Source organism: Varroa destructor, unplaced genomic scaffold (assembly GCF_002443255.2).
Source record: "Varroa destructor unplaced genomic scaffold, Vdes_3.0 BEIS01000004.1, whole genome shotgun sequence".
Lineage (NCBI taxonomy): Eukaryota > Metazoa > Arthropoda > Arachnida > Mesostigmata > Varroidae > Varroa > Varroa destructor.
Window position 1 is genome coordinate 39,112,062 of NW_019211457.1, and position 15,132 is coordinate 39,127,193.

Genomic DNA, 15,132 nt, shown 5'->3' on the forward strand with positions numbered 1-15,132 from the left:
ACACTTTTACCGATAAATGCATTCTTTTTAATTGTTACAATGGTTGCAAATAAAAAAGAAATAGTTATTATAGAAGTGATGTTGTTGTGACATTCAGGTAGATCAGCAAGATCCGTGAAACTTTGCCCCATGTTAGCTCCGTATGGAAGCAAGTTTATTCATCAAACGTCTCAATCTCGTGCTGGAATATATAGTACAGTCAGCTCCTTTATTAAACTTAATGTGGCTATTTTCTCTCCTGCCTATATATACATATATATTTGTTTTTGCCCTAGTGCTCTTTACATGTTGAAGCGCAACGATAACAATAAAAACGTTGTTTTATCTTGTTCAATTTTCATAGACGTGCAATGGAATTACATCATGTAAACAATAACCATAATTATAAAAAGAAATACGAATTTACGATTACCGAATACAAAAGTAGGTAAATATTATCGATAAGATGGTTTGTAGAATACAGGGTGGGCCAAAAGTCACTAAATGTTGTCATTGATGTATTTTTTGCGTTTTAGACATTTACTCACGTTATAGCATGATAACAGAATATTATAGAGATATAGAAATGGCTTTAGAGTATCCCTGTTGTAAATCGTTGCATCGTTGAATCCGCTTTTATTATTGTATTTTTTATTGTGATAGTTTGCAGAATTCTCATTATTTTAACAGATGTGAGGATTCTCCACCCGTCAAAGGACTTCCCTCAAACTGTTACTGATTTAACTGTTAATGATTATTAGAACTTCCATGTATTTTTGAAAAGCTTTCAGAAGTCAATAAGAAGAACAATACGACAAATTAACGACTATTATACTTACTTAGGCGAATGGCTTGAATTCAAAGCATAATAGTAGCGTTAATACATTTTTTAAGCACGTGATAGTCGTGGACTATCATTGGGCCGTTTATATCGTTGAAAAGGAGTGCCCAGTCCCTTGTCACCGTAAGTATAATATGAGATCAACTTGTTACTGCTGAGTCAAACAAGGTGGGACTTTCCAACCGAAGAAAGTTTGTATAGGAATGGCGAGACTTATTTTTGTGGCATACGTAAAACTGGTTAAATACAGATAAAATTACTTGAAGTACGTAGGAACTTTATACCAAAAGGATACCGATTAAATCGAATGTGGCACAACCTTTTTGAACGCTTTTTTGAAAACGGTTTGCTTGATTATTCCTTAATGGAACTTAAAAGATTTAACTACCTCTGTTAGATTGCTAGAAGTCAAGCGGTAATAATAGTAATTAGTCTAATTTATAGAAAGCTAAAGAAAGACGGACTGGCCATCCACCAGAGGTAGTTTTTTTTTTTTTTTTTATTTCAGTGTTACAATTTAGTTCTTTACAGATACAGATTCGTGGAAGAACAAGACGTATGCACTAGAAGTTCTGTTCCACTGTATCGTGCAATTTAGCTATTGCTTTGACCTCAAATTAGTACACTTACATGCCCATGGCCCACTATTCATTTCAAAAGAACACTCTTTACCGACGGCAGAGATCTCTGAAGATATCTTTGTATTGCATAGAATCGCTATAGATACATAAATTTGCGTCATTATGGACAAATGCATACCAACGAATAGAAGCTCTATCACGTGCGGAAACATTACCAGTCATAAGTATCCAAGTGAACTGTAAGTCAAACAATTCAGGTACTTTCTTTGTCTACAGCATTTGCAAGTGCCGGCACAAATTAAGTAGATTTCAAAAATTAGGACAAGAAAAACAAAAGATTTCGACATCCTGAGTTGTTGTAATTCAACGAAATAGTTTTTCCATTCGTAGTGAGAAATAGCATCTATATAATTAATTAACCCTGTTTCTATTCTATGCACCTTCTATATTGGTTGAGTAAGTTTCTCTTAATTTGCACGACAAAGCAAACTCTCGAAAACGACAGGCAATGAACTCTTGCACTATCAGTTAAGTTTCCTAGTTTTCAATTCCTTCTGATTGTTCTTTTACCTCGACATCCACACCATTTGATTTAGTGGTGTTGCTCGCCGATAACAGCAATATAAATAACCTCTGCATATCCGTATATGAGTATATATAGGCAATTTATGTATAGTAAAATGTATGTCAGGGGACAGGGCAACAGAGTTAGATATTACGACGGCGAACCAGGGTGACAGTGGCTCGGGTCTTCATTTGCTTGTTCGAGGTGGCAACGCGTTGTCCTCGCTTGTTGTTTTTTCACTGATTGATCCATCGGACCGCCGGCTTGCAATGCATTGATTTGCGTCAGAATGTTCTGAAGCTTCTTGCGGATCTTTTTCTGGTCATCTACTGCACACTCAATTATCTGCAGCCATGTTAAAATGTCAATGTCAAAATAAAAAGGAACGTGTAAGTAAAAGTTATTTGGTATGGTGCTTGTTATGATTACTTTCAAAACAAATATATCACGTATAGCTTAATTAATCTTTAACTTATCGACTTTTCATTCATAGTTCAAGTGTTGTTTAGAAAGAAGTCATGCTTTCCTCAAATTGGTTAATATAGCACATAACCTAAAATCCAGCAAAGTCGTATTTGTACCTAAAATCTACACAGTCTGTATCAGTAGCAGCTGTACAACTTCAGTTTTTTTCTCTTCGGACCATGTGGGCGTTCTTCACTTACTTAACTACGGGCTTTAATGTATACTAGGCTTTTCACCTTGCTCTGAAATTTGTGATCTATCGGCCCAGTCGCTTCTGATAAGCACGCATTGAGGTACATTTCGCATAACTCCCTTGTGGTATCGTCATGAAAGCTGGTAAGTAGCTTGTCCACAACTTCGGTGACTACTCTGAGTGCTTCTACTTGTTGCTCGGTTCTAGGAGTCAGCAAGGTGACGTCGACAGTCGTGGCCCTCTTCAGAAGACCCGATCTTCGAAACAACAGGTCCTCTTGTTCGGACTCTGATAGCTGCAATAAGAAAGAAAAAGCGTACAAATGAACGCGTAAAAAACGATTAGATGTACAAGTACATACATTTACTGTAAGACTCATAAATTTGATAATTGCCCTTTATTCATCACATCAACATTAGGCCAATAACCTTAAACCTCAGCTGCGTATGTGTCACGCAGTAGGACTAAAATCAGTGAGAATGCTCGAAGTGCTGTTCTGTAATTTTGATTCTTTCAAAGATCGCCATAAAAATGTGTTCTTCAGTTTAGGTGATCTGAACGCACGTATATTAATAGGCCTAACTCAGAATGTTTTATTTTTTAGCGATCTGAGCTCAGTACAGGTTTTTAATTTGCACTGCACATAAAAAATAATGACAGACAAATGTTTTTCTAGTAATCGCTTGCATAATTTATTTTTTTCTGAATTATTTTTCTGTATATTTTAGTATACCATGCACTTCGCAAATACTGGCATGTTTCAGGCTGTGGATTGTTTTCGGCGTTGTTTTAAAGAACACTCTTCACATAGTTCTATAGGGGAAGCCGAAAGGTGCACAGCTATAAAACTGGATCTTTCGATGTCATTATGACCCACCGAGATTAGTCGGACCTTGTTCGGACTGGTTCTCCTACCTTGTTGTCCCACACATTGTTTCCATCCAATGTTCTCATTTCGATTCAAAAAAGTTTACGCCACTGAATCCTGCTGCAGTTCTATTATTATGCTCAAAGAACAAAAGGGACCATGACACATTCGCCCCATAAGCTGCGCTACACAGGGACTTTTTGTGATGAAAGTGGGCATTCTGCTAAGTATAAGCTTCATTGAAGAAAATTTGATCAAAAAAGCTAGCAGCACCTGCCTCGTGCCTCAGTAGGTAAGTAGTGGATAAACGATGCTTCTGATGGTCTTGGATCTTAAATTGTTAACTGTAACCGGTATGGATGGAAATGCAATTCTTATTTCAAAATGCGTTGCAACATGCTCCTCAATAGATCGAGTCATTGCACATGGGGTCGCATTCAGGTCGTCGGATTCGTATTGGACGTCAACAAGAAGCGTCATTTGTATTCTGTGCGATACTTACGAAGTGGCCACTGTACTCAACCACTCATTGCGATTGTAAGTTTTTATGAAAACCAGACATAGTTCCATTCTATAGCTTTTCATCATTGCATATAGCAAACATTGCTGAATTTATCGCTAGACAGTCTGTTATCCCTCGGTACACATAAAGAAAAGGGACAAAATCATAAATTGATTTTTGGGCCACACTTTACCAAAAGTAAAGAGGATTTTACTCTTCAACTGCTATGGGCAATGACTTTTCCATAGTTTAGCCACATTTGTACAAAAGGGTATTCGTTTTGTGCGAGTCATGCGACAAAATATTGTTTCTTTTTACAAAAGAGATTACAAAAGAAAAGAAAAAATGAAAAACAGGATTTTACCGATCTTTTTTTTCATTTTATGTTAACAGAACATACGCAATTCATCTTGAACACTGTCTATATTTTCAGATTTTTAAATCATTAGCTTAATTTGTCATCTGACATAGATAAAAAAAAAAAAAGCTATTCGTATCAACAGTACCATTATCACTCATGCACTTAGCTTTTTTAATGTACATATTCTCTTAAAATATTATAGGTTTTCAATAATAGTCAGAATTTCCGTGATTTGACAGCGGTTGGTAAACTAAACATTCACTTGCAGCCATAGTATTCGTATTTGGCCTTCTTGGCTAGTGGCTTCTCTTCTGTTTTGATAGAACATTTTTGGGTCATATTGTTCTGGTTAAAGTTAGTTACTCACGAAAGAGGGGAGGCTACTTCACGGTTCAACTAATTCAAACACTCTATGAGCAGATTTTACCTTATAGATTGAAAAGTCTATATGAGAACACAACCTTGTTACTAAGCCACGATACAGAATATTCTTACTCTCCGCATTCGTCGCAACTTACAAAAAAGGGAAAACAGTTGCACTTCGATGTTTAATTGTGTTTGAGCCATTGGAAAGCAATCATTTCCAGAAGTTGAAAAAAATGCAGCAAAATTTTATTTAGAACCGTTTCTAATAAGGGAATGATATATATGAACTCTATTAGCGATCATTAGCACATAATGGACTAGCTTTTTTTTTGGTTGACAACTTCTTACCAAGCGAAGCCATACGTATCGTTGTGGAATAGGTCAGCCATGCTTAGTTCGTTGGCTGACGCAAAGGTGTATTTATCCTATGGTATGTAATCATGAGAGCCAAATCAGTAGCTCCCACGTATCCTTGCTACGACTGAGCAATAGTAAGATTATCGCAAGCAATTTAACGATACCAGAAGCAACGCTGTCCTCTCCATCGTCATCATCAATAAACAACAATATACGTATTGCGTGCGAATAACCTATTTTGGGCTATACGATGAAAATGACAATATGTCTCGAAATGACTAAGCAATTATAATTGATATTTAAACTGCAGTCCAAACATTTCCACAGTAATTCGGCCCGGACTATACATAGGAACCATTGGTTATTTTAGTGTGAATCGGCTGATCGACTTTGCCTGTTATTATAACGGTGGACTGTAAAGGAATCAAGCCGGTACAATCGCTTTCCTGAATCACTGAATTTACAGCAGTGACCTAGAAAAATTTCCGACGAATTGTATGAGCAGCAATCGTAGAACGATCATCATTTTCTTTCTGATCCACTCATAATTTTTTGTGCAGCTATTAACATTGCAACCTTTTGTTTCAACGCCACATGTAGACTACATGACAAATACTTAAATATATAAGAACTAACCATTTGAAGCTCCGGCGAGTCAGAAAAATTTTGTAACACTTCAACTAATGTGTCTTTTTCAACTTCCAACGCCTGAACAGCTGACCTCATAATCTCCACACGCCTCTCTATTGAATCTAACAGTTCTACAAGTCTTCCCGAAGACATTTTGATTAATAGTGTTTAATATGCACTGTTACCGATCAAATAATAACAAATGTTTTGAATCGGAAATTGCGCATAACACGCAATTATCTCGCCAGAACAAGATCGAGCCAACTCTGTAAACGGCTTTCGAATGTTGACACCCGCGGGAGAGAGGTGCGGTCGGCTTAGAATTAGGTGGGAGAGGGTCGCTTCCGGGGGAACTAGCTGAATCCTGGGACTTGATTTTTTTTAGTAACTAATATTGTTCATTAATGCTTGCTATATCGTAGTGCGAAGAGTTAATCCAAAAACAGATAGGTGATCACCCAGTGACAGCATGAACATGTTTCGTGTATTTGAATACATCCAGATGTTTAGTCTAAAGCTCGGATTAGTAATACCGTTGAAAATCGGTGCCACCTACTACCACCTTCGCCCGCGTTACTGTCATAATGCTTTATTATTAATTATACTACTAGCGCTGCTATAACCATATTTAAACACTTCAATAACACTATTAGCCATTATGACTGTGGTTGGTGACTTAGCATGAAGTCATTTTTAACTATAGAATAAATAAAGGCAACTAATAATCGCTACAAGCGATACTGTCAATGCCAAATAATGGAGGGGTGGTTGCGCCAATATTCAAATTGCCCGCGTTATATCCTCCCACGAAATGAAAACAACTTCCTTCCATGTTTAGTCCCTAGTGACCGTATCACAATGGACGACCATGTCTTGATAGGTACCAATTTACCTATTTACTGAACAGCTTATCATTTCATGATCTTGGTGAGTTTTCCACGAACGTGTGCTTTACACTGACACCATCACCATCTGTCAAATATGTACGTACATAGCAGAAGGCGTTATGACATCGATTGTCAATATAGCATGTCCAAATGTATTCTGAGTGCGTTTACATGATGAGGCTCTGTAGCTAATGTTCGATACATATCGTAATGTCTGTTTGTTGTTCTGTGCTGTAGATTGAGAGTCGTCCACTTCTATGCAATCGCGGTCATATTAAGGTAATCATTAGACGCCAAATCCGTAATATATGCATGTGGTGCAACATTTAAAAGAACACTAATTGCGCAAGATTTAGAACGAATTGACCGTTCCCATTGGCCGCTATTTTTCGTAGTATTGTTCGAAGATTTGCTGAAGTTTCCGTTCCGCGCACCTAACACATCTGACTGTCAAGGGAACAACGGGATATTCGATTATTTCAATATAAGGCAAACAAACGAAAATATGAGCAGCTTGCATGTACCAGCGCTTGTGAGATAATGTCCTTGGTCCCTTCTTTCAGTGTTGACAGTTTCTTCACAGCTAGTAATAATTTGAAATGCAGTGTGCACGGGAAAAATAGTACAGGTATCCAAATTTTGTTTCTAAGTAACTTTATGCAGAACTTTTCTTTTCTTTCGCGTGGATTTATAAATTAGGTTGCTGGAAAGGTTCTATTTTCGAGATGGTGTTACAAGTTTGTTTTGAAAAAATTAAACTTATGATTGTAACTACATGAACTTGCGTGCACCTCGGTTCGCTGTGTTTGTATTTTATTTTCTTGCACACTCCCTATATTCAGCATTACCGGCAATTTCAGGACTGAGTCGAGAAAGCCATCCACCCTCAGTCTCGTCTACGAGTCGTCGAATGATCCACTGAGGGGGAGTAAAAGAAGACGATATTAACTAAAAACTATCAACCACTGGAGTCAGCTGTGCGCAGGCAAGAGGAATTGTTACTAAGGTCAGAATGACAACGTTCCTTGACGCCCCCTCGACGTCATCGACGTTCCCGATGCTTTCGAATCTCGTACCCGAAGACGAGCAAAATCGCGAGATTCGCGAAGCGTTTGATTCTGCAATGGCTGTATTGGCAGACAAGCCGAAGCTTTGCAACCCTTCAAAAGGATTATGTATAAAATTTCGCCGGTTTGACTCAGATCAGAAGGCTTTCATAAATCTCTGTCACACAGAGGAAATTCCTTCCCCCAAAGAGCTTTCCGAAGGGGAACTGGCCCGTATTCTTGAAAGTGATAATTTTACAGCGTATCGGGTTCCACTTAGTCTTGGACTTCCCCACGACGAGCAAGATAAGAGTGGTAAACCCAGTATGGCGTACGACGTTATTATCAACTCAAAGTTTTTTTGCAAGGTTGCAGAAAGCGAGCTGTTTCGAACGTTTGTGATTCTGTTAGCTGTTCAAGGTGTTGAAGACAAGTACAACATTCAACTGTCAAGAGAAAATTACGTTATTCTGCAGAATAAGAAATATTGGGGCACAATGCCCGAACATTATATTCAAAACAGAGGAACTGCAAAGCCAGGTCCGCTCATCGACGAAATCGAAACAATGCCACCACCGAATTCATCTTTAGCAAAGTATAGTTTGGCCTCTACGGCAGCTAACGTTGATCCTAGAGTGCGATTAAGTCGTGTACAAAAGCCCGGGAGAACTGCGGAGCATCTGGTAGCTGAGATAAAACTCGCTGATCTACATTCCGTAAAAGACATTTCGTTAGACCTGGCTAAGGATCGCATTCTACTTCAAAAGAGTGCTTCGGGTGAAGTCGAACTTGACCTGTATTTACCGTTGCAACTCAATGTGGAATCCGCCCGTGCACAATTTGATTATAAAACTCGAGCCCTAAGAATTGATGCACCAATCCTTTGTAATTAGCTAGAAAAACACAATGGATTATGTTGTGTTGATCAAAATGTGAACAAGACAAACTATGAATGAGCGAATAAATGTGTGTCAAAAGATTACTTATTATGTTTTCATTTTATTATATTGTAAATTTTGGGCAATATTGCTAAGTCTATATGCTTACAGCTTACTAAAAAGATCTCGAAGTATGTTTTTACAAGAATCACAGATTTGACATTTCATCATGGTATGAGATAATCAAAAAACGCCTAATATAATAGAAGATGGTATCCTAAGGCACTACATTACATAGACGATCTGAAATATATGCTCATAATTTTTTAAAAAAATCTGGATTTTGGCTTCAGGGACAATGGCAGGCGTCGAGCGGAGCTTCCACCTGGAAGCGGTGAAGGCGCAGGCGCGCAACCTGGCTCGGATGTCACCTGCGCCAGAGGAAAAGCTGCAGTACCTCCTCCGCCAATGCCCCGATCTTTCACAGAGCAACTTCACCGTCACCCGAAGGCACCAAGACTCTGTCATAGCTCTCGGAATCTATTTATTAGAATCAGGTCTTAATCACAAACAGCTTATTGTCGGATACCTGCTCAAGCTGCTGCACGGTTTACCGAAAGCGTCTTGGGCTGATGAAAGAACACTTTCGCCTGACGAACGCTTACCGCCTATTGAGCGTTTTTCGTTCTTATTGAATACACTACTCACCGATGTGATGATGCAGGACGAAAATCTTCAGGAGGAAATCCTCACTGCACAGATCGTGTTGCTACAGACACTTTTAAATATGGTCCGTGGGCTGCAAACGAGTGACTCGCAGGGTCCGGGAAAGCCGGGTCAGGGAAAGATAACCCTGTGTCGTGTTGTTGTACCACTTATTCTTGGTACTGGACGCGCGTTCGGCCGCTGTCATCCCGACGGCAAATCGATATTTCTGCTAATATTTCCGGCGCCAAAACCACCGAGCCCAATCCGAGTCAATTCACTGTTAAATACACTGCCGAAAAGCAAGCGTACATTTAACTCATTCCGACCGATCATTCCCCGATCGCTTTCGGAACTTACGTCAGACACAGCTAACTCTGTCGAATCTTATTCGATAGATGAGCCGCAGAGCTTCAATCTGGTTAGTATAGACTACGACCCGACAAGCTACTTCTTCAGAAAGATTGGTTCCTCTTATAGTCAGCTTCTACCACAGACAAATAAAACTCCGCGATTGGTGCCAATATCAACGTGTCAGACGCTGCTAATTTTGGCTAAGAAACTATTAAAGAATGATATCCTCTCATATATGGACGCACAAGCGGCGTTAGTCTATGAAGCGGGCGACCTTCGAGTGTTTCCCTATAAAAGCCTATCTGAAGTGGTTAATTTAGTGATGCTAGGGCTATTACAAGAATTGTTGTGTCGCAATCCGCGAGCCGGTGTTCCTGGTCAGTTCACAAAGGACGTTCAAGAGTTTGTTAAGGCCATTTTTCTCGCAGGTCAGACTGAACTTCAGAAGGTATGTAAACAAAACGAGTTCTTATCAGATGAATTAAAAGGTAAAGGGGGGTTTAATGTCGATGATTATAATAAAGAGATTCTAAATTTATTTAAATACGGACGCTTGACTTCTTTGAACGTGTATATTTGTTTGTGGACGGCTTGATAAATATGCGATCATCTGAACATAATTTGGCAAAACCTCGTAGCCAAATGGCCTCGCGTGCTATATCTGAAACCTTGTTTATAGTTCAGATTTAAAGGGCATGCTATGGGTTTCTACACATTTTCGTTTCCGCCAAAATATACATACCTATTTTTTTCTAGTGATTTACACTGAAGGAAGAATGAATCATCTCTGCGCCGTTTAACTAAATAGGAGTCGAAGGATGACGAATTCAACGCCGTCACTCTGGTGGTACAATCAAACGCAGCGTGCGTTGATCTACTTGTATGGGCAGAACTGGATGACATTGGAGCGGACAGTCTCTGCGGGCGGTTATCTGAGCGCATCTGTACACCTAGCGCACCACGTACTGTTGTGGCTCATTTGCCATTGCTGCTGGTTTGTCTTGAGGGGTTGGGTAAATTAGCTGAACGCTTCCCGAATTTAGTCGAAACTTCCGTATCTGCTCTCAGGGATTTCCTCATAACACCATCGCCAATACTTGAGAAACTTTACTGCGTCACTCAAGAGAGGTAAGAAGAGACAAGCAAGACAGCGTTCTTGGATATTTTTCATTTGGTGATAACGCCTATCACTTAATTTGCATATTTTTCCCTTTCATTGCATTTTAGTAACAGTAAGGTAAGCTTTTATTTGTTCATTTAGTGAAGTTGTTCTAATATTCATGATAATTTCATTGTTAGTACTTACTTATTTTACTTGTCTTTTTGCAGTACTGGTAAGAATCAGCAGGCTTCATCGGAGAAGAGCGGCACGGGAACCGTGCCAATGGTGTCTCCAGCTGTTAAAGCGGCCTACGAGCGGTTACGCGACACGGCTATCGAGAACATTTGCCGAGTGCTTCGCGTCGGTCTGCAGGAGGACGCCGAATGTGTGCAGGCTTTCCTGGCTTCGTTGTCGAACCGTCTCTACCAGGCTGAAAAGTTCCGACCGGGCGAGGCGGGTCTTGTGGCCCAAAACACGATTCTGACCTTGGGTCACGTAGCGGTTGCCTTGAAGGATACACCGAAGACGTCGAATTCGATCCTACAGTTCTTCCAGCAAAAGTTCAACCAGCCGGCATCATCGCTTGACACCCTGATAGTCGATCAGCTCGGTTGGATGGTTATTGCTAAGGTGGAGAAGCACGTGTTTGATGCCATCCTTAAAATGTTCAGTCTTGTCACTATGGAGTCCAGTTCTCAACAGTACAACGTCGGCACCAATGAAGACCACAAGCAAGGTTATAGGCACGTTTCACTAGCTGTTATCAACGCACTGGCGAATATCGCGGCGTCGTTGCAGGGCGAGGAGTCTATGAGCGAGCTGCTCTCTACTCTGTTGGAACTGTTTGTTCAACTGGGTCTGGAGGGTCGTCGCGTATGTGAGCGACAAAGCGCGCTCAAGGCCTCGAGCTCTGCTGGCAACCTGGGAGTGCTTATTCCTGTGATCGCGGTGCTGATTCGCCGTATGCCGCCCATTGTTAACCCCAAGCCGCGGCTTCATAAGCTGTTCTGGGATTTCTGGCACTATTGCGTTGTGATGGGTTTCACCTCAGAGTCAGGCCTCTGGCCATCCGAGTGGTTTGACGGGGTGCGTGAAATCGCATGTAAAAGCCCCCTCATCGTGAGCAAAGAACATCTCCGTTCATCATTACAGTACAATTCGGCTATCCGCTCCGACACAGTATCAGTAGGCGAGTTACAAGAGCTACGCAATCAAACGCTCAAGTTACTGAAAACCGATTTACCTTTTACAGTTGACATAAGTGCCACAGTGAATAAACTCAACTTTGCGCAGTGTACATATCTCATGGCAGTGTTACGACTCGAAACTCTACGTGCCCAAAATCTTTTGCAGGGTGACTGCCATCTGGACTATATGTTTCAATATCTTGAATTTCCCACAATTCAGAAGGACAAGTCAAGCTTGTGGCAGTGTATGATGGCAGTATCGGATAAAGTATTTCTAGCATTACTAGACGTTATGCTGGCTAAGCCAAAAAACAAAGAAAGGGACGATGAACTAGAGAGACATGCTACATTCCTGCTGGTCAAGTTTAACCATCCGCAAAAACAGATTCGTCGTATTGCCGATAAATACCTGGCGGCTCTCGTTGATAAATTCCCCCATTTGCTCTGGAGCGGAAAAGTGCTGTGGACTATGTTAAATATTTTACATGTACTTGCGAAAAGTCTTGAGTTAGATCCAAATCATGTAAGTGATCTTTCATAGCTGTATACATTATCTTTTCATCCGAAATTATGGAAAAACTTTAGTTTTGTTAGTTAACTTATTTTCGCCGAGGATCTATACCACATTACGTATCTGGTAGCGCTGAATGCCAAAGAGTGTAACCAAGATGTATTATAGATCTTTTATAAAACTTCATATCAAACTTACCAAACAATTCATACCATTGCCCTCGGTTACAGCTAAATCCAAGTCTTAAAGTTCCTGGAACCAAATACGTTCTTTCCCTAACGGACACATTGGAGGCCCGCGAAAGTATAGTACAGGACTTTGCTGCTCGCTGTCAGGGCATCATCCAGGAAGCCATGAAGTGGGCGCCGAAAGTGACTCGCTCACATCTTGAAGAGTACTTGTCCTGCTCTTCTGCTAAAGCCGTATTCACACAACATTCGGGCGTATCCTTAGCGCTAGAAAGCGTTCTACGATTTGCTGGACTTAACAACTATTCGGCCCCCCTGCCATCTACGACACTCGATAAATGGCCAAGTTGCGTTAAGAATAATAGCTCAGAATTTGTTTGCGCGATCGGGCTACGCTCACGCTTCGGAGGCGAGATCACTGGTCTATTGCAAGGTGCCGATGACTTCCACAGGGTTCGCAACGACTTAGCTAATCAGCTTCTCGCAAAGGTTTGTTATTCGATCAAAGAAGCTAGAAAACAGGTTGATCTAACAAGCAGTTTAGGTTTATATTAGACGCTATTATTGGACTATAGTATACCATCACGCACAATATATTACAGTTTTAGTGAACTTATATATCCAAAGTTAAGTTTTTGAGAAAAGAGTAATATTTTTATCTCTACGTCAGTTGAGCTACTGTTTAATAGTTTATAGACTAGTGTATCTGCCTTATCTTGCTCGCGCGATTTTATGGAATATTTGTTGGTCGTGGTATTCCTTTCCTGCAGCTTCGTCAAAGTTGGGAGACGAATAGCGCCGCGGTTCATATGGAATCGGTGTTCCGCATTACGGCATTACTGATCCACACAAAGGGCGTAGACCGTTCCTTGCTCCACGCACTTTGCTGGACCACCGTTGAGTTTTTCGCAGCGGATGCCATGCGAGCTACAGTTGCCTGTTGGCATTGGCTGTTAGCAGCTCGACCAGATCTCGAGCTTGTTTTCTTGCAGGAGATGAGTTCTGCATGGCTTCGTACCGTTGCGCTTCGGCTGGGCATCTTCTCTGTCGAACGCGAACAGCCCGATCCAACACGTCCTCAAGAAGGTGTGATACTTGAACCACGAACTCCGTTTGTAGAACCTCATGCAATATGGGTGATGTTCTTGTCTGAACGAATCGAGACGGCAAAATATAGCAGTTCAGACCAGGTGGAAATTTTGGCTGACCTTTTTCAAAGATCGCTGGCAGCGACGGTCGTGTCGATGTTAATGACCAAACTCGTTAAGGCTTTCCAGTACTAGATGACACTCTTCCCTGCCACAACGGCTAAACGGCCAAAGTCGTTAAAGTTTTCAAGTACCAGGTGGTTCTGGATATTAACGGCTCTCGTTGATAAATTCCCCCATTTGCTCTGGAGCGGAAAAGTGCTGTGGACTATGTTAAATATTTTACATGTACTTGCGAAAAGTCTTGAGTTAGATCCAAATCATGTAAGTGATCTTTCATAGCTGTATACATTATCTTTTCATCCGAAATTATGGAAAAACTTTAGTTTTGTTAGTTAACTTATTTTCGCCGAGGATCTATACCACATTACGTATCTGGTAGCGCTGAATGCCAAAGAGTGTAACCAAGATGTATTATAGATCTTTTATAAAACTTCATATCAAACTTACCAAACAATTCATACCATTGCCCTCGGTTACAGCTAAATCCAAGTCTTAAAGTTCCTGGAACCAAATACGTTCTTTCCCTAACGGACACATTGGAGGCCCGCGAAAGTATAGTACAGGACTTTGCTGCTCGCTGTCAGGGCATCATCCAGGAAGCCATGAAGTGGGCGCCGAAAGTGACTCGCTCACATCTTGAAGAGTACTTGTCCTGCTCTTCTGCTAAAGCCGTATTCACACAACATTCGGGCGTATCCTTAGCGCTAGAAAGCGTTCTACGATTTGCTGGACTTAACAACTATTCGGCCCCCCTGCCATCTACGACACTCGATAAATGGCCAAGTTGCGTTAAGAATAATAGCTCAGAATTTGTTTGCGCGATCGGGCTACGCTCACGCTTCGGAGGCGAGATCACTGGTCTATTGCAAGGTGCCGATGACTTCCACAGGGTTCGCAACGACTTAGCTAATCAGCTTCTCGCAAAGGTTTGTTATTCGATCAAAGAAGCTAGAAAACAGGTTGATCTAACAAGCAGTTTAGGTTTATATTAGACGCTATTATTGGACTATAGTATACCATCACGCACAATATATTACAGTTTTAGTGAACTTATATATCCAAAGTTAAGTTTTTGAGAAAAGAGTAATATTTTTATCTCTACGTCAGTTGAGCTACTGTTTAATAGTTTATAGACTAGTGTATCTGCCTTATCTTGCTCGCGCGATTTTATGGAATATTTGTTGGTCGTGGTATTCCTTTCCTGCAGCTTCGTCAAAGTTGGGAGACGAATAGCGCCGCGGTTCATATGGAATCGGTGTTCCGCATTACGGCATTACTGATCCACACAAAGGGCGTAGACCGTTCCTTGCTCCACGCACTTTGCTGGACCACCGTTGAGTTTTTCGCAGCGGATG

General features: G+C 40.8%; 3 protein-coding genes across 9 annotated transcripts in view; 2 read left to right on the forward strand and 1 right to left on the reverse strand.

The window, feature by feature from the left end:
• Window positions 1–174: 174 nt before the first annotated feature.
• LOC111250155 (BAG family molecular chaperone regulator 2) lies at window positions 175–6,002 on the reverse strand. Its single transcript, XM_022804935.2, has 3 exons — window positions 5,715–6,002; window positions 2,668–2,919; window positions 175–2,311 (listed from the first exon to the last, which is right to left on the reverse strand). Exons 1-3 carry the CDS (start codon window positions 5,859–5,861, stop codon window positions 2,117–2,119), a joined length of 594 nt encoding a protein of 197 aa, XP_022660670.1. The 5' UTR covers window positions 5,862–6,002; the 3' UTR covers window positions 175–2,116.
• Window positions 6,003–6,487: 485 nt separating this feature from the next.
• Window positions 6,488–8,623, forward strand: LOC111249060 (PIH1 domain-containing protein 1-like). Of its 7 annotated transcripts, none has more exons than XM_086987794.1 (3): window positions 6,522–6,635; window positions 6,833–6,874; window positions 7,456–8,623. In XM_086987794.1, the coding sequence occupies exon 3, from the start codon at window positions 7,608–7,610 to the stop codon at window positions 8,532–8,534; it is 927 nt and encodes a 308-aa protein (XP_086843920.1). In that variant the 5' UTR covers window positions 6,522–6,635; window positions 6,833–6,874; window positions 7,456–7,607; the 3' UTR covers window positions 8,535–8,623. The 7 variants fall into 7 exon arrangements, with proteins under 7 accessions (XP_086843923.1, XP_086843920.1, XP_086843924.1 ...); XM_086987798.1 differs by having other exon boundaries at window positions 6,532–6,635; window positions 7,438–8,623; XM_086987796.1 differs by having other exon boundaries at window positions 6,576–6,691.
• Window positions 6,882–15,132, forward strand: part of Pi4KIIIalpha (phosphatidylinositol 4-kinase III alpha) — a 15,303-nt gene continuing 7,052 nt past the window's right edge. Inside the window, exons 1-6 of the mRNA XM_086987805.1 lie at window positions 6,882–7,223; window positions 8,873–10,026; window positions 10,387–10,706; window positions 10,908–12,390; window positions 12,609–13,055; window positions 13,337–13,756. Of these exons, the coding sequence (XP_086843931.1) occupies window positions 7,136–7,223; window positions 8,873–10,026; window positions 10,387–10,706; window positions 10,908–12,390; window positions 12,609–13,055; window positions 13,337–13,756 (3,912 nt within the window). The 5' untranslated portion in view covers window positions 6,882–7,135. The remainder of the gene's footprint in view (window positions 7,224–8,872; window positions 10,027–10,386; window positions 10,707–10,907; window positions 12,391–12,608; window positions 13,056–13,336; window positions 13,757–15,132) is intronic.

Coding starts and splice junctions, on each gene's coding strand:
- LOC111250155 (XM_022804935.2), bottom strand. CDS start 5,861: ATGTCTTCGGGAAGACTTGTAGAACTGTTAGATTCAATAGAGAGGCGT. Junction 2,920..5,714: donor ACTCGCCGGAGCTTCAAATG/GTTAGTTCTTAT, acceptor TTCTTATTGCAG/CTATCAGAGTCCGAACAAGA. Junction 2,312..2,667: donor ATCACAAATTTCAGAGCAAG/GTGAAAAGCCTA, acceptor ACATGGCTGCAG/ATAATTGAGTGTGCAGTAGA.
- LOC111249060 (XM_086987797.1), top strand. CDS start 7,608: ATGACAACGTTCCTTGACGCCCCCTCGACGTCATCGACGTTCCCGATG.